Genomic DNA, 18306 nt, shown 5'->3' with positions numbered 1-18306 from the left:
TGCCAGCAGTCAGTCATAGCTAAGATGTCCTCTTGTCTGTTGAGGCCCTTTTTATTTAGTGCTCTTCGTTTCGACAGGCATATAGTTTCATTTCTGTTCCGAGAGGACAGGTTGAATTAATTTACTTTACATTTCCCCATATATGCTACTTCTAAGAATTGTTGTCGTACTTAGAAAAAGATCAGTTTGCACATACAGTTGATTCTCGAGCAATGTGGGAGTTAGGGGTGCTGACCCCACACAGTTGAAAATCCACAGATAGCTGTACTTCCTCCCAAAGGCGGATCTCATCGTATCTCTAGCATCTCTTTGAGGGCTGGTGTTATTTTTTTGGTGTCCTTTACGTCATTGTTTTGTCTGTTCTACAAACTCTTATTTCAAACTGCAAGTTACTTTTTTTTTTTTTTTAATGTTTATTTATTTATTTGGGGAGAGGGACAGAGAGAGAGAATCCCAAGCAGGCTCAGTGCAGTCCGCACAGAGCCTAAAGCGGGGCTTGAACTCACAAACCGTGAGATCATGGCCGGAGCCAAAATCAAGAGTCAGGTGCTTCACTGACTGAGCCCCCCAGACGCCCCAGCAGGTTAGTTTTTAAAAACTGTCTACATTTACAGTTTTTATTTTCCCTAGCTTTTTATTCTGCAAATTTTCAAAGCTACAGAAAAGTTGAAAGAAGTACAATGAAGACATGTCCACTCCTCACCTGGCCACCCTGTCGGCCTCCTCCTTCCCTCTGGGCCCTGCACTTCTCTCTCCTGAGCTACTTGAAGGAAGTCACTGACTGTGGCCCTTCACTGAGGACCATTCTGCTGTCCCGATGCACAGCCTATAGAGCACCCAAGACATTTTACATCAGTGTTTTCTAAAGCAGAATTCATGGTTTACCCAGAGTGTTCTTTGGAACCTCTTCTTTAACTCCAGGATCCAGTCAGATCACACTCTGCATTTGGTTGTTTTGCTCTTTGGTCTTTAATGTTTATTTATTTTTGACAGAGAGACAGAGCACGAGTGGGGGAGGAGCAGAGAGAGAGGGAGACACAGAATCTGAAACAGACTCCAGGCTCCGAGCTGTCAGCACAGAGCCGGACGCGGGGCTTGAACTCACGGACAGCTAGATCATGACCTGAGCCAAAGTCAGATGCTCAACCAACTGAGCCACCCAGGCACCCGGCTCTTTGGTCTTTAATCTAGAAGAGAACTCTTGCCTTTTTCTGGGAAGGGATTTATTTTATGACGATTAACTTTTTAAAACATGTGCAGGGCAGTGGGATGCTAGATTTCTCACCATCGGCCTTTATTTGACTTTTAATGATTAAGGTTTAGGTTAACGTGGCTGGCGTGGGTTTCCTGTGGCCTCACCTCAGGAGGCTGCCTCAGGGGTCCTTGCTGATCACCTGCTGAAGGAGATGCCCATCAGGTTGCTCCAGGGTCAAGGTACTTTTCCCATTGTAATCGAGTCATAATCTGTGTGTTGGGGGGGGGTCCTGTGGGGGCCTGGGAGCACCCGCCCTATGCCCTTTCACAGAATGGTCTCCACTTTCATTTGTGGTCTTTTCCCAAGTGAGCTATTACGTTAATATTTACCAAGGGGTGATTCTCTCACTCTTTCTACATTTATTAGCTACTATTTCATCTGTTAAAAATGCTTTTCCCCATGCTCCTTTTTAAAGATATATTATTATAGATCATTTTTAATGCCGAGTAATGATCCAGAACCAATAGTATGAATATCCTTATTTGCCTGGGTGGCTCAGTTAAGCATCTGACTCTTGATTTTAACTCAGGTCACAATCTCATGGTTGTGACATTGAACCCGTGTCAGGCTCTACGCTGATAGCACAGAGCCTTCTTGGGATTCTCTCTGCCCCCCTCCCCTGCTCATGTGCACACTCTCTCTCAAAAAATAAACATTGAGGGGCGCCTGGGTGGCGCAGTCGGTTAAGCGTCCGACTTCAGCCAGGTCACGATCTCGCGGTCCGTGAGTTCGAGCCCCGCGTCGGGCTCTGGGCTGATGGCTCAGAGCCTGGAGCCTGTTTCCGATTCTGTGTCTCCCTCTCTCTCTGCCCCTCCCCCGTTCATGCTCTGTCTCTCTCTGTCCCAAAAATAAATAAACGTTGAAAAAAAAAATTAAAAAAAAAAAAAAAGAAAAGTTATAAAGAATATTCTTAATTCTTTTGAAGCTCTGCTTGTCCCAGATTTGGCTACTAGGAACTCCTTCAGACTGGTTTCTGGGGGCTTTCTGGCCTGTGTTCATCCTTCCTTGAGCTCTGCTTTGCTTTCTGATACATTAACATCCACTCCAAGCTCATGTAGTTCTGTCCCTGTCCCAGCACTGGACCAGTCCTTTTCCAGCGGCTCTGGTTCCTTTCAGTAGGTACTGGAGTTTAGAAAATCTGGGTGCTGGCTGTGCTCATTGCCACTGGGGGTGGGGGCATATCATTACCTCTAGGCCTTCCTTGTTAGCAGATGGAGTTAGTAAATGTATTTTTAAGAAATTATGAGTTCCAGGGGCACCTGGCTAGCCCTTGATCTTGGGGTCATGAGTTCAAGCCCCATATTGGGTATAGAGATTACTTAAAGAAATTACGAGTTCCAAGAGTAGATGACTCTTCCCCTGCCCCCCTCCAGCCTCCATGGACCAGCTTGGAGCCTGGAGGTCACCAGGTGACCAGCAGTAGCCAGGAAAGAGAACTTTCTCTGGGGAGTGCCCAGACGGGCCACCAGGGACACTGCAGGGCAAGTTGCTGAGCGGGCTGTCCTGGAGTCCAGCCTCGGGGTCTAATGGGGGCTGACTAAATCAAGACACCAACAGTTCTGAGACATGACATGTCACGGTGGCTGACACAGGTGACTGGCTGGCTGTGGTCCTCGTGTTCCCTGAATAGTGTGTTGGTTCTTTTAGGATTTGTCCGTGGTCTGTTGCTGTCCCTTTGCACCTTCACCCCTCCGGTGACAGGGACTTTGGCAGCCTTTATCAGCCTCCTTGAGGACCAGTATTTTGTGATTCCTTGTAATAATATTTGATGTAACCCTGCACAAATCTCTTGTTTCTTGCAAATCCCTAGAAGTGGAATTACTGGCTCGAAACCTAAGTGCTTGCATGGTTTCATTGGAGAGTCGATGGCAGATTCTTTAGTCCATCTATTGTCTTAGGTGATGCCCTAAGTGGTGTAACAGACTGGGAGTTGGGTCCATTTCTTCTAGCTGAGATGCCAGGTGGGGGTTACTGGGTGGGGCGGGAGAGCAGGTGTGTGCCCTGCAGCAGGCGTTCCCAGCAGCTTCCCGCCAGCGGTGTGGGACAGCACCCTTCACTGTCTGTTGTTGGGAGCGGCTAGTCTAGCCGCCCTTCTCACGCTCACCTCTCCTGGTAGGTGCATGGAGGTGTCTTGCTGCCTGTCACTGCTGGGCAGCAATGCGAGCGCATTCTTGTGGGTGTACCATTGAAGTCTGCTTTATGTCACGCCTGATCGCAGTCTTACATGGACATGAGGTTTACGTAACCGATCCCACTGTAGATAAATCGTACTGTATATGCAGCTTTCTCTACCCATACGGTTGGGATTTTTATGTTATCTTTTGGTAAACATAATTTTAAGACCTCGTTTGCTTTTCTAATTACAAATGTCTGCTGCAACCCAGGCCTCCAGTGTGGACAGACAGAAAAGTCTCCTGGGTCCTGCTGGCCAGGGGGTCAGCTGTATGGTGTGGGCTCCGTGTTTCTTCCTGTGCTTACATATGTAGGGTTTTTTTTGTTTTGTTTTTCTTTTTTCCTCCCAGATTAAGGTAGGCATTTTTCCTGTGACTTTTTTTTTTTTTTTTTTTTTTTTGCTTAACAGTAAACATACTATGGATGCTTTCCAGTGTCATCACTGATGGATCTATTTAGTTCTTGCTCACAGCGCCCAGGTCTCCTGTGGTATGGCTATGACATCATTTCTTTTAGGTGTTGCCATTCCCTTTTTGCTTTTATATGTAGGTTGAGTAAAAGCCTTTTTTTGGGTATATGTGATTCTTAAGCTTTTTTTTTTCTCCTTAAAGATTTGTAAGTTTTCAAGTGTCAGTATGACTGAGTAAAAGTAAAATAATTCACCTTCATTAATAACCACTGGGTTATGCTGCTTTCTCATTGTTTTTAACAGTAAGTCACCTGTTTATTTGCCTCTAAAAGATCTCATTTTGAAATGTAGTTATTGTTTGCTGGCTAAAGAGAGTACTGACTTGTTGCATTTCTGTTACTGTGACTCCCTGATTCAGAGTAGGGAAAATGGATTTTAGTGGCATACAACCTGTTATTTAGGTTCTACGAGTATTTTATTTTCTACTTAGCTTTTCTCTGTTCAAATGTTTCAGGTCTATGAAGCAATCGATACCAGAGATGGGGCGTCCTGTGCAGAGCTCGTGTCTTTCAAGCACCCTCATGTTGCCAACCCACGGCTCCAGGTGGGTGCAAGGTTCCACGTATGCAGGTGTCTGAGAGGGCTCTAGGGTGTCCGGCTTCCTAAGGAAAGTGTAGAGTTTGAGTCAGAAGGAGACTAATATTGCCATTCTTTTGAAAAACTTAAAGCTTGTCTATGATGTATATAATTCCAGTTATTTATTGTACACTTTGTGTTAGATACCGTCCTGAGGTATGCGTCTCAGGTTCCTGTAGTTAATTCCCACATGACCCTCTGAGGTTCAGAGAAATAGAGTGTATAGTAAGGTCATCCAAGGTCATCCAGCAGGCAGGCGGTGGAGCTTAGGCTGTGCCCTGGCCTGTCTGTCCCCAGAGCTCACAGATGTGTCTTGCTATGAGTAAAGCTTCATGGAGCATACCCCTGTCTACTTGTTCATGTCCTGTCTGTGGCTGCTTTCCCGCCATAGCGGTGTAGCTCGTCAGGCCAACAGAGACCTACAGTGTGCAGAGCTAGCAATATTTACCATCTGGCATTTTATGGATAGCATTTGCTAAATCCTACACTGAAATAGAAGTATCTTTGATTTATGGCACAAAAACAGACACTCAGGTCAATGGAACAGAATAGAGAACCCAGAAATGGACCCACAAACGTATGACCAACTAATCTTTGACAAAGCAGGAAAGAATATCCAATGGAATAAAGACTGTCTCTTCAGCAAGTGGTGCTGGGAAAACTGGACAGCGACATGCAGAAGAATGAACCTGGACCACTTTCTTACACCAGACACAAAAATAAACTCAAAATGGATGAAAGGCCTAAATGTAAGACAGGAAGCCATCAAAATCCTTGAGGAGAAAGCAGGCAAAACCTCTCTGATCTTGCCCGCAGCAACTTCTTACTCAACACGTCTCTGGAGAAATGGGAAACAAAAGCAAAAATGAACTACTCGGACCTCATCAAAATAAAAACCTTCTGCACAATGAAGGAAACCATCAGCAAAGCTAAAAGGCAACTGATGGAATGGGAGAAGATATTTGCAAACGACATATCGGATAAAGGCTTAATATCCAAAATCTATAAAGAACTTATCAAACTCAATACCCAAAAAACAAATAATCCAGTGAAGAAATGGGCAAAAGACATGAATAGACACTTCTCCAAGGAAGACATCCAGGTGGCCAATCGACAATGAAAAAATGCTCAATATCATTCATCATTGGGGAAATACATATCAAAACCACCATGAGATACCACCTCACACCTGTCAGAGTGGCTAACAACTCAGGCAAAAACAGATGTTGGTGAGGATGCAGAGAAAGAAGATCTCTTTTGCATTGTTGATGGGAATGCAAGCTGCTGCAGCCACTCTGGAAAACAGGATGGAGCTTCCTCAAAAAACTAAAAATAGAACTACCCTACGACCCAGCAATTGCACTACTAGGAATTTACCCAAGGGATACAGGAGTGCTGTTTCGAAGGGGCACATGCACCCCAATGTCTATAGCAGTGCTATTAACAAGAGAGTATGGAAAGAGCCCAAATGTCCATCGATGGATGAATGGATATAGGAGATGTGGTATATGTATACAATAGAGTATTACTCAGCAATCAAAAAGAATGATATCTTGCCATTTGCAACTATGTGGATAGAACTGGAGGATATTATGCTAAGTGAAATTAGAGAAAGAGATATCATAGGACTTCACTCATATGAGGACTATAAGATACAAAACAGATGAACATAAGGGAAGGGAAGCAAAAATAATATAACAGGGAGGGAGATAAAACATAAGAGACTCTTAAATATCGAGAACAAACAGAGTTGCTGGACGGGTTGTAGGAGGGGGGATGGGCTAAATGGGTAAGGGGCATTAGGGAATCTACTCCTGAAATCATTGTTGCACTACATGCTAACTGACTTGTATGTAAATTAAAAAATAAATTAAAAAAAAAGTATCCTTGACTTAACAGATAAGTGATGCCCAAGCATTACCTTCTGTGGGGAATATTCTTGTTGTTTCATAAAGTCTTGTTTCCTCGTGATTCCCATTATGATATTCTAATGTGTTCCTGTTGGAAGCACAGGTTTTGTTTTATAAGAAAAAGGAGCCCTGAGTATTGGAGATTATATTTGGTAGCATACAGGCTGTACCTCAGACCAAGTGAACCAGGTTGTGGAGTAGAGGAGGCTCTTTGTAAGTTTCCTGGATGGTTCTCCTGGGCGACGGAGTTGAAAACCGTCGCTCTAAATGAAGTTAGTGCCGGAGGCTTGCCAGCCGGATGCGCCTCCGTGGGTGCCACACACCTGCCCTTCCTCCCTGCCCTACTCACTATGCCAGTCCACACCCACGGGCTCCTTTAATTCTGTGTGCCGGATGACCCGTCATGGCCCTCACGTCATCTGAAATCTGGCCAAGAGGGAGAGGGAAGAAAATGTTAGAAATAAATGTTAGCTGGCCTAGCCAGGACACAGAGAGGGTGGGTCTGTCACCAGGAGGTGAGAAGAAATGATTTTTTTGTTTTAATTTTTTTTCAATGTTTATTTATTTTTGGGAGATAGAGTGTGAGTACGGAAGGGGCAGAGAGAGAGGGAGACACAGAATTCAAAGCAGGCTCCAGGCTCTGAGCTATCAGCACAGAGCCTGACGCAGGACTTGAACCCATGAACCGTGGGATGATGTGGGCCAAAGTCAGACGTCCAACTGACTAAGCCACCCAGGCACCCCAAGGAGAAGTGATTCTTTTTTTAAAAAAAAAATTTTTTTTTTTTTTAAATTTTTTTTTCAACGTTTATTTATTTTTGGGACAGAGAGAGACCGAGCATGAACGGGGGAGGGGCAGAGAGAGAGGGAGACCCAGAATCGGAAACAGGCTCCAGGCTCTGGGCCATCAGCCCAGAGCCCGACGCGGGGCTCGAACTCACGGACCGCGAGATCGTGACCTGGCTGAAGTCGGACGCTTAACCGACTGCGCCACCCAGGCGCCCCGAAAAAAAAAATTTTTTTTTAACGTTTATTTATTTTTGAGACAGAGACAGAGCATGAATGGGGGAGGGGCAGAGAGAGAGGGACACACAGAATCGGAAGCAGGCTCCAGGCTCTGAGCCATCAGCCCAGAGCCCGACGCGGGGCTCGAACTCACGGACCGCGAGATCATGACCTGAGTTGAAGTCGGACGCTTAACCGACTGAGCCACCCCGGCGCCCTGAGAAGTGATTCTTAATAGGGCATCGTCTCTGAGTCATGTGGCCTTATCCTTATTTCTTGACTGACTGGCTGTTGTATTAAGATACGCACAGAAGCGTCCAGGGTTTTTCTTGGACTGTGGTAGATGAAACACGTGTGTTTGTGTAGTCCCTGTCACAGACCCTGAGTGATAAATGTGTGTGGAAGTAACAACTCTTTAATTCAGAAGGGCTAGAGTGTCAAGTGTTACTGTGAACTCTAAAGTGTAAATTCCTTTGAAACAGGTTTGTCTAAATCTCTTTCTACACATTGCATTCTTTTAATGCCTTTCAATTTAAATTTTACTTTTGTCATTTGTTTTTTTATCATTCAGTTGGCCTCCCCGGAAGAGAAATGTCAACAGGTTTTGGAACCTCCTTATGACGAAATGTTTGCTGCTCATTTAAGGTAAGCTGTTGGTGAGGAGGAAAAATAAAGCAAATCTGGGAATTGCTGAATCAACTAGGGATTTTATTTAACATCATCCGAAATTTGAAACAAAGAATAATTTGAAAAGAAAAGTTCATTTTTAATTTTACTTTGGTAAAAAAAAAAAAAAATTTACTTTGGTAAAGTAAAAATTTTACTTTGGTAAAGCCTATGAGAACTTTCTGAAATTTATACCACTTTAAAATCTTAAACTTTTTTTCATTTGAAAGATCACGGATGCTTTTAAAAATTGAAGCTATATTGTGGTCCTGCACATTCATTCATTCATTTATTGAGAGAGAGAGAGGGCACAAGTGAGTGATGGGCAGAGAGAGAGAAGGGGGGCTCACCCAGTGTGGGGCTCGAACTCACGAACCGTGAGATCATGACCTGAGCCGAAGTCAGATGCTTTACCGACTGAGTCCACCTGGGCGCTCCGCACATTCACGTGTTTAGAGTGTTGTGCTGGGACCGTTGACTATTGTATCGGCTGCAGGGTGCTCCATTGTTCAGGAGGGCATTCAGCTCGCCGTTAACTTGTGCTGCCGAGAATAGAGCTAATGCTGAGCAAAGCAAATGAAAGACTGCGAGTGGGGGAGGGACAGAGAGAGTGTGTGTGCGCCCGAGAATCCCAATCAGGCTCCACACTGTCAGCACAGAGCCTGACATGGGGCTTGAACTCACCAACTGTGAGATCGTGACCCGAGGTGAAAGCAAGAGTTGCACACTTAACCAACTAAGCCCCCCCGGCACCCCGAAGACTGCTTTTTAGTTACATCTCATATCTGCTGTTTTCATCGTTTTTGTGTTGAGCGGGCAGAGCTTGACGTACTAAAGCACTGGTGTTTGGTCACCCTCCTGCCTACGTGCCTCCGGTGTTTCCGAGCAGGCTGGGGTGCAGGAGGCAAGGTGGAGGAAGAGCCCGTGTGAGCCCTGGGAGGGGCCCTCTGGAAAGGTTGGGTGCCACTGGGTTCCTGGCTGTGTGAGGCACCCTGCTATTTCCTGGCTGTGTACAGTTCCGGATTTGGGGGTGAACTCAATGACGGCGACTGCCCAGTGAACACCCAGTGAGAACACCCCCCCTGCCCCTGTACTCCCTCCCCTTCAGGTGCAGTGCAGGTGTCGTGCTCTGGTTTTACCAGCATCTGTCACTCTCACCTGCTGCAGCTCGGTCTCCTCCTGGGACCCGAGAGAGTAGTCTTAGGACTTTGTGTGGGTTTCATCTCACATCAGCCCGTTTTAGTTCAGAAGCCACCTGTGTGTCTCTTCTCCTCCTGGTTCCTGTAGCTCCAACTTCAGGATCAGCAGAGGACCGGGCATTTGTGACCGAAGTGAGGGGTGGGGTCTGTGGAGCTCCCTTCCAGGTTCTGCTCCTCTATCCTCAGTCCGCAATGTTTCCTTTGCAGGTGCACTTACGCAGTGGGGAACCACGACTTCATAGAGGCGTACAAATGCCAGACCGTCATCGTCCAATATCTTTGTCTTTGGTGTTACTGTTTAGTTATATTTGGGGTTTAAGATGTTGAAACATCGGGCCAGTTTTATTCATACTTTTAATTAGAAAGGAATGAAAAACCTTTCAGAAGAGAAACTGGTTTCGCCTTTTCACTCAGGTGCTTAAATTTAGCATGGACCTTGAGACTGTCATGTTACCTAGGTAGCGAGGAAGAACACAGGTTGTGATTAAGGTTCCTTAATTCTGTTGGAAGAATATCTCCTTTAAAACATTAAGTCTAATTACAGCAACTACTTAGTCCTTTTGGTGAAATACAAGAGTTCTGAAATCCAGGCATAGGTGGACAGGAGTGAACTCAATAAACATCATCATTTGACTGTGGTCACTAAAGACCTTTATCAAGCTAGTTTCTGATTTAAGTCATTTAAGTGATATCTCCTAGCTAAGGCCTCAGTCAGTGAATGTTCTGGTTTTTATATGTATCTCTAGATTTTTAGTTTGCTTCTTTTTTAACCTTGTTTAAATATACAAAGGAGAGTCGGTTACTAACTAGGGAAGTCTCCTTTGAATTTAAGAATTCTGTAATCAGGGAAATATACTTTACAGATTCTAAAGCATATTATATATAACTAATCATCTGGCTTCAGAGAAACCAAATGTTTGAAGTTGCCAATTAAAAAAATCTCAGTCTCTTACTTTGGAGAAATATAATTACTATACTCATACCTAATGACTTTCAGATATTTGTAATCTGTGTATTTTTCCTTTAAGAAGCTCTCTCTCTGATATATGATTTTCTAAACTTAAAATTTAGAGTCCTTCATGTTTCTTACCGTTTGTGGCATTACTTGGATTTTGTACGTTATTCCTTCCTTAACATAATACATCTTTTCTGCGGGCATTTCAGGCCCACAAAGAGGACAACTGGTGAGTATGGGCAGAAGCAGCCAGAAATGAGCAAATGGCAATTTTTTTTTTCTTAGCAGAAGCTTTTTAAAACTTTATTCCAAATAAATGTGTTTTATCTGTGGGTATTTAATATCCTGTGTTGACACAGGATAATACCAGCGCAGATAACGGAGTTCTCATAGCGTAAACATCATGTGGCAGAGTAGAGAGTTTGCTGTGTTCACATAAATATGAAGCCTTGTTTCTACTTCAGCCCTACCAGACCCAAAATATATATCAAATACCGTCTTTCCCTTCAGTTGTCAGCTTTGAACTTTGGGCTTTAACTTGGATAAAAAGGCAGGTCAAGTACAGTTATATCAGGTCAAGTTCCTTGACAGACTGATTCTTAATTTTATGATTTTTGATTTATTAACTGTAGGTAAATACTGAAGTGTTTATACTGCGCTAACTGAAGGCTTACAGGTATCTTTTACTGAAAAAACAAAAAACCTTTTTTAACTGAAGACTTGTCTTACACACAAAACCAATGCCGCCAGTTAAATTAAAAAACAAAAACAAAAACTTTTATGACATTTTGTCTGTTACGTCTCCTGGGTCGTGTTAGGTCTCACTAAACCACATCTTTTTTTAGTGGAGCTGTTTGGATAATGGTTGAGGGGAAGGCGGAGGTCCTAGAACGGCGTGAGGAGGTGCTGTCTTGGGCTGAGGACCTAGATGCACTGGGGTCCACGCCTCAGGGTCCGGGCGGTGGGCGGGTGGCGCTTCAGTGCCCAGCGTCCGTGTCGATCAGGGAGCCCCGGGCTGAGCCTGCCCCAAAGGGAGGTGAGGGAGGCAGCGGTAACCGTCAGATCCCTGGAGGGAGGTGGCCGCGGTGAATGGTGGACCTGGGTGTCCATGTCATTCCCAGCTATGGTAATGGAATCTGACCTTGTGGCCTCCTCAGACGTTCTTGCTTTTTTGCCCCGTAGGGCTCTGCCTGTCATGTATGCTGTAGCGCTTGACCTTCGAATATTTGCCAATAATGTAAGTTCAGTTTCTATCTCTATCGTTTTAAAACTCAAACTCCATTTCTACCTGTTGTTTAATTTCACGTCATTCTTCCCAAAGCTTTGGGGAAGGAGTGGGTTAGGCGGGAGGTGTCTGGTGTAGAGAGCAACAGGACAGGGGTGGCTGGACCTCACTCTCATCGCTGGGTTGATGTGAAGATTTAAACATGCGTTGGGTTTTCACACTGTGGACGTGGAGAGGCTTGTTCCTGAGCGTGGTTCGTCGGGTGTGGCGTGCGGCAGGTGTTCAGAGGGGCAGAGTGGGTCCAGGGAACGGTTCTGCACTGTCTTCTGTTAAGATGTGGCTGTGCTGTCTTGAAGAATTCCTCCTTGATGCGGATCCAGGAGGCAGCTGGGGGTCTCTGTGGTGCCAGGAGGCACAGGCTGCGAGTGTGATGGGGCTGGTTTGCCCTTGAGGGTCCACACGCGGCAGTTTGGGATGGGAGCAGCAGTTGTGAACTTGGTCCCAACATGCCTTTCCAGGTTTAAAAATTATTGATAAAAATTACTGATACCTTCCGACTCCGAACAAGGTGGGGTAGCTGCAGCTTTCCTCTCTGTCCTGCCGGGAATGCCGAGGCCAGCACGGCCCCACAGGCAGACAGGAAACGCCAGGGACTTGCAGAGCAGTGAGCGGTGGGTTCCCCGAATTGGCCGGGGGCCCAGAGGAGCCTAAAACCCAGAAATGCCCATGGGCTGCGACGAAGAGGCCCTGAGGAGAACAGGAGGGGGAGGGCAGCCCAGAAGCACGGACCTCCTCAGCAGTCCCTGCTGCACCCACCCGCCACATGCGGGTCCCCAGCCCTGCAGGGGCCTGTGGGGAGCTGGACCCACCTAGCCCGGGACAGTTCCCCGCCGGCAGGGCATCCCCTGCTGGAACGAGGCACACAGGGTCCACAGTCTCTTAACCTCGTGCCCCGATTATCACTTCTCGGAGAGTCTCAGGAGGAGCTTTGTGAGGAGACCGTCCACAGACGCCAGATGTTGGAGTCCCTGACCAGTTGGCAGCCCGGCCGTCATAAAGAAGCCCTGGGGCGCGGTCATGAACGCGCTTGAGCAGATGCAAGCCTAAGGGTATCTCAGCAAAGAACTAGAAGATGTAATGAAGAGCTACATGGAAACTTCTAGAACCGAAAAATAGAACTTAAATGCGAGTTATCTGAGGCTCCGGAGAGCTTTTGGTTATATCTGTTCTACCTATTTGTTTTTATTGTATAAAATTTTTTTAACTGGGATTTAAACACATATTTATCTAAATAAGTCTTTTATGTGGTAATGTAACTGGTGTTTTATTTTTAATTTTTAAGTTAAAAATATATATATATATATATTTTTTTTTTGAGAGAGAGAGAGAGAGAGAGAGAGAGAGAGACAGAGACAGAATGTGAGCAGGGAAGGGACAGAGAGAGGGAGACCCAGAATCCGAAGCAGGCTCCAGGCTCTTGGTTGTCAGCACAGAGCCCAAGGCGGGGCTCGAACTCACGAACCATGAGATCATAACCTGAGCCGAAGTCGGAGGCTTAACTGACTGAGCCACCCAGGCGCCTCATAATTGATGTTTTAAATAAAAAATGACTATATCTTCCAAATGAACAAAATGTACCTAGAAGAGTCATGTTCTTTGACCTCTTAGTGTTGACAGAAGCGACTGGACCATGCTCTTCTGTGCGCACGGTGCCACACTATGTTGCTTTGGTGGAATGTAGGAAGGCAGTCTGGACTCACACAGATGTAGACGGACAGGAGAGGAATATTTTAATAGTCTTTCAGATGATTGTAGATGCTCTTTTGGGCCACACCAGAGCTCCAGGAGGTAATTTGTAGAGGTTAGTTACAGCGTGGCTTCTGAAGCTTGGCAGTGAGCTTTTCTGCTGGTACATCGGAATCTGCTGGGGTGTCCTGGACTCTGAATGGATCGTTCATTCCCATGTGATTTTTGTAGGATCAAACGGTCATTTGGAAAATTTTGGTTCACTGAGTTAAGGAGATGTTCCAGATGTTGACGTATTTCATTATGTAAAAAACCCCAAACCAGAAAAACTGCATTTGTTAATGTCTCCAGTGACCTTATCAGAAGAGCTTTGAAGTAATGGAATGTTGCCAAGTTCATCATGGTTGATACAACTTTTTCAAAATTCTGATTTTTTTTTTTTTTTTTTGAAAGTACAGATGTCTTTGGCAACAAATACTGTCAGTGTTTTGCCTGGAATTGATGGCCATGTTTCATTCACCTTGGAGCACATTGGTCCTTCAGAACCCTGCTGCCTGGACCACCATGCCCTTTGGTCAGTTGTTGGTTCCATGTGATAGCTGGCCACTCCCAATAGCTGCCCAAGTGCTTTTCCTTAAAAAACAAAACAACAACAAAAAAAAACTGTCATACCTCGGTGTGCAACAGATCAATGCTTTAGGCATATTTTCCATTTCATCACAAAGAATATTGAAAATAAATGTATTCAAGGACCAAGATTTTAAAATTAACATTTAGTGTGTCATCAAGGACATTTTAGAACTCTTTTTAAGTTTATGTATTTGAGAGAGAGCAAGAGGGGGAGGGGGCAGAGGGAGAGAGAGAGTCCCAGCAGGCTCTGAGCTGTCAGCACCAGTCCAATGCAGGGCTGGAACTCACAAAACAGATCATGACCTGACCTGAAACCAAGAGTTGGACGCTTAACTGACTGAGCCACAAGGCACCCCATCAAGGACATTTTGAAGTAACATCAGTGTTCCTGGTTGGTTGAAGGATTGCTGGCTGCTGCTTTAGTTTGGTGTTGCTGGAAAGGCCCCAGCGGTTTGTCCTGCCATTTTGCACCATCGGTGTGAACATCAGTATAGCGGAAAGACGAGTGGTGGCTGTTGGTGTTGTCCTGAAAATAGTTTTGACCACAGGCATCACCTGCAAGTCTTCCAAAGGCCCCCAGGGGTCCGTAGACCTTAAGTGGAGAACCTGTGATAGGGGCGTGAGTAGGAGGAAACGGGTTCTTCTCTAACTAAGACTGGCTGGAAAACCAGGAGAGAGTCAAACCTGGGAATGACTTTGGTGTCTGTCAGAAGGTACACTTCAAGGGTTTTGACCGGCTGTATGTGGGGGGTGGAGCAGTCTGTGAGCACTCAAGGAAAGGCTCCTTTAGCAGCACGGGGCCACATGTGACAAAGGGTTAAAAAACAGATGACGGCCTCAGTCATTTCAGTTGGTTGAATAGAAATTTGATTTGTGGAAGAGTTGGAAGACGCTGTGGAACTTTCTCAGTTTTTAAAAATAACATTAACTAAAAGATTTGCCCAGAACCTTCTGGGACTTTGACCCTGAGTTGCAGCCATCTTTGCTCCTAGCCGTGCCAGAAGTGCTAGAGGAAATGAGAGCATGACTGATGACTGTTTGCCGTCTGCCAGGCGGACCAGCAGCTGGTGAAGAAAGGGAGGAGCAAGGTCGGGGACATGCTGGAAAAGGCGGCCGAGTTGTTGATGAGCTGTTTCCGCGTCTGCGCCAGTGACACGTGAGTACACGCGCCCTCTCCCGGCAGCACGTGACGCCCCTTCCTGTCCTTGGTCAGCCGTCGACACTTGTCTTCTGTGTGTCTGTGGTCACCCCGCAGCATTACTGTCTCTTGCTTTAGATGGTCACTGTTATGTAAAGGAAATGAGGGAGGAGAAGAAAACAGCCTTTGACCTCTGCCATGTGCCGTGTTGCCAGAACCCTTTCCTCTGTCCCGGGGTCTGATTGCACCCGGCCCATTTCCTACACGAGGTCCCGCACCAGCACGTTGCTCCGAGTGCTGGTCTGCCTGGCACCGAATTCTCTAAACTCTCGTTTTTCTGCACTGTCTTCATCTTCCTTTCTGCTGGGTGGAGAATTCCGGATGGACCATGTTTTCTGTTGGCGCGTTAGCACGTCCGTCCTCCTGTTTTCCTGTGTTCCTGGTTCGCAGCACACACTTCCGGCCTCTGGCAGCATCGTCTCTCCACCATGTCTCTCGCCACTCGACTCTGCTGCCCTGCATGCCGCCGTATTTCTCTTATTTGGGGTTCGTTGAGCTTCTCGGGTCTGGAAACGAATGTGTTTTATTAGATTCTTAGAGCTGGGATTTTTCCTCTTTGTGTGTCTCCTCTGGGATGCCTGTGGGAGGCGTGTTCTGACACGGGCACTGGTGCTGCTGGTTTTCCATCTTGTCCTCCCTCTCTGGCCTTCGGTGCAGGTGATTTGTATTGACCTCTTTCGAGTTGCCTGATCTCATCTGCCGTTATTTATTTTTTAATCCTAGGCTTTCTATCTGATTCTGCTTTAGAGTTTACATTTTCCTCCTGAAACCCCATCTCTTCCCCCATTATAAAATCACTTGATTCTGTAAAAAAAAAAACTTGATTGGAAGTTGTAATGGAAAGGAAGATTGGAAATTATAATGGAAAGGAAGAAGTTTTCCATACGTAAACATACAAAACTATTGTTCACGGAAAGTGTCCCAGCTTCTCTTCTCTTACCTCTGTCCCCACCAGTCCCACCTGACAATGTTCCATCCAGAGCTGGATGTCAGTGGCCACTCCGTGAGCCGGGGTCCTCCCCAAGGGGTCGCGGGTGCCTGCCTGTCCTCCCGCTCTGCTCTTCTGTCAGTGGTGGCCTCCGACATGGCCTCAGACAGGAGGCTCTGCTTCTGTGGCTTTCGCGACAGACCGCACTCTTGTCCTTGCACTCCCCAGTGGTCCTTACATGGACGGGGACGCTAGTGGCCGAGGCTGAGGGAGTCCACTGCACTGCTGTCATGCCGTGGCCCCCACGCTCAGAGAGTGTTCAGTCTAGGTTTGTTGTGGGATAAGTGGCTTTCCTGGTGTGTCACCCGAAACACGGTAACCAGAGGAAAAACGGAGAAACTGGACTTCATCAGAGTTAGAAACTTCTATGCTTCAAAGGACGCCATCAAAAAAGTGCACAACAACCGTAGAACACAAAAAACATATTTGCAAATGATGTGACTGACAGCGTGTGTCCAGGATGTGTGAAAACTGCACAGGTCGACAGGAAAAAGGTAAAAACCTGCCTTACTTGGGCGAAGGTCTGAATAGGTACTCTGCAAAGGAGGGAGCCAAATGGCCAGGAAACCCTCGCAAAGATGCTCAACATCTTCGGTCAACAAGGAGACGTGAATGAAAACCACTGCAGGCAAGGTGTGGGCACCGCTGCTTGAGAGAAACCCTGTGACCACCCTTCCCCCCGGGCTGCTTCCCGCGTGTCTCTGGAAGAGGTCCTCGCCTTTAGTCCAGACGGGCCCAAGTGGGGTGCTGAGAAGGGTGCTCAGCCATGATGCCCAGCACCTGCTCCTCCTGCTCCTTCCAGAGCGGTGTTCACCTTGCGCTCCAAGGTGGCCGGGGCTGCATTGTCCCCACTTCACAGACGAGGACGTGAAACCCACAGAGAGAGGGTTCTTTGTTCAGGTCCTGTCCCTGGCTGGTGACGGGAGTCACAGGGGAGACCCTGCACCTGGCTGGTGACAGTCATGAAGGAGCTGGCTGTTGTCACAAAACAGGACTTTGATACTTAAACACCGACCGTATTTTTACGTTGAGCATTCTGATATGGGCATGCCCCGGTCTTAGGGAGTGATTTCTATTTCTCTGGCTTGTGAACAGCCTGCCAGTCTCCATCTGAGTTTGCAGCCAGCTGGCCACTGGCACCATGGAGCGAGTGCACAGCTGCGCCTGGAAGAACCATTGCGGCCTGCGGAATCGTGGGAGACGCGGACTCTGGATTGTGTTCCAACCCTGTATCATGAAATCGTGAGGCGTTTGGCCGTGTTGACGGAACTTTACAGTGAAAATACCTGTATACCCGCCACTTGCTCTGCAGATGGGTATCTACCCTTCTGTGCATCTAGCACTTTGCCTTTGTTTTTTGTTTCTGGTGCATTCCAAAGGTGGCCTGTCCCTCAGTGACTTGTTTAAATACTGTGGTTTCTCTTGTGCTTTGAGGTAAAATTTACCCACAGTGACTCCCACGGATCTTGACTGTATTTGGATAAGTCATCACCCATGTGTGACCCAAACGCCCTGGAGGTCCAGGACACTGTCGTCGCCCATCCCCTTCCCAGGCAGACCCTCCCCACGGTGCCTACACAGTGTGTGCTGCGTCTTGCTCTGTTTGTGGTTTGTCCACGTCGTTGTGGATTTCTGTAGTTCACCGTGTTGTCAGGATAAGCAAGAACACATCCCCTTGTCCACAGTGCATTACCCAACACACATGATGCGTACTCCGTAGCCTGTTAGGTCAGACCTCTGCTTTATGTTGTTTTATTTCATGGGTGAGGCTGGAGCGTGTTTTATCTCAAAGTACTAATTTTGTTTAGGCAGATTGTCTTTGTGACTAATAAATAAAACCTTTGTTTTCCATGCAACTAAACAACAGTTGTCTTCCCACAGTCGGGCTGGCATCGAGGACTCTAAGAAGTGGGGGATGCTGTTCTTGGTGAACCAGCTATTCAAGATCTACTTTAAGGTGTGCTTCCCTGGGGGCGCTTGCTTTCTGCCTGTCTCCCTGGGCACCGGCGTCCCTGGTGTCGCTGGGGGATGACCCTCACCTAACCGGACTCACGGTCGAGTCCGTGGCGCACCTGCTGGAGGCGGGGACTGCAGCAAGTGTTTTGTGTGTGTCGTACTGTTTCGACCTCTGCCTCATGAGGCGAGGGCTGCACCTCCAGGGAAAGCAGGGCACCAATGCCCCAAGCGGCGTGCCTGGAGTGGGGAGACTGGGCTTGCATGGGAGGGGTTCACCCCAGCCTTCTCTCCTCTGCTGCAGTAATTAGCTGCGGAGCAGGGGGTGCCTGGATGGGTAAAGAGGCCCTTCCTGCCGC

General features: G+C 46.8%; 1 protein-coding gene across 5 annotated transcripts in view; it reads left to right on the top strand.

Annotated features, from left to right (window-relative positions):
* The window catches only part of PCID2 (PCI domain containing 2), a 35104-nt gene that overhangs the window by 2381 nt on the left and 14417 nt on the right, over positions 1 to 18306 (top strand). For 3 of the 5 annotated variants that reach the window (XM_047851515.1, XM_047851540.1, XM_047851530.1), the window contains exons 2-8: positions 4351 to 4440; positions 7959 to 8032; positions 9460 to 9525; positions 10395 to 10436; positions 11390 to 11444; positions 14861 to 14964; positions 17876 to 17951. In XM_047851515.1, the coding sequence (XP_047707471.1) occupies positions 4351 to 4440; positions 7959 to 8032; positions 9460 to 9525; positions 10395 to 10436; positions 11390 to 11444; positions 14861 to 14964; positions 17876 to 17951 (507 nt within the window). Of the gene's footprint in view, positions 1 to 4350; positions 4441 to 7958; positions 8033 to 9459; positions 9526 to 10394; positions 10437 to 10839; positions 10884 to 11389; positions 11445 to 14860; positions 14965 to 17875; positions 17952 to 18306 lie in introns of those variants that run through there. The other 2 variants (XM_047851524.1, XM_047851547.1) reach the window with 2 other exon arrangements.

This window comes from Prionailurus viverrinus, chromosome A1 (assembly GCF_022837055.1).
Source record: "Prionailurus viverrinus isolate Anna chromosome A1, UM_Priviv_1.0, whole genome shotgun sequence".
Classification (NCBI taxonomy): domain Eukaryota; kingdom Metazoa; phylum Chordata; class Mammalia; order Carnivora; family Felidae; genus Prionailurus; species Prionailurus viverrinus.
This window is presented reverse-complemented; position numbering and strand designations above follow the sequence as displayed.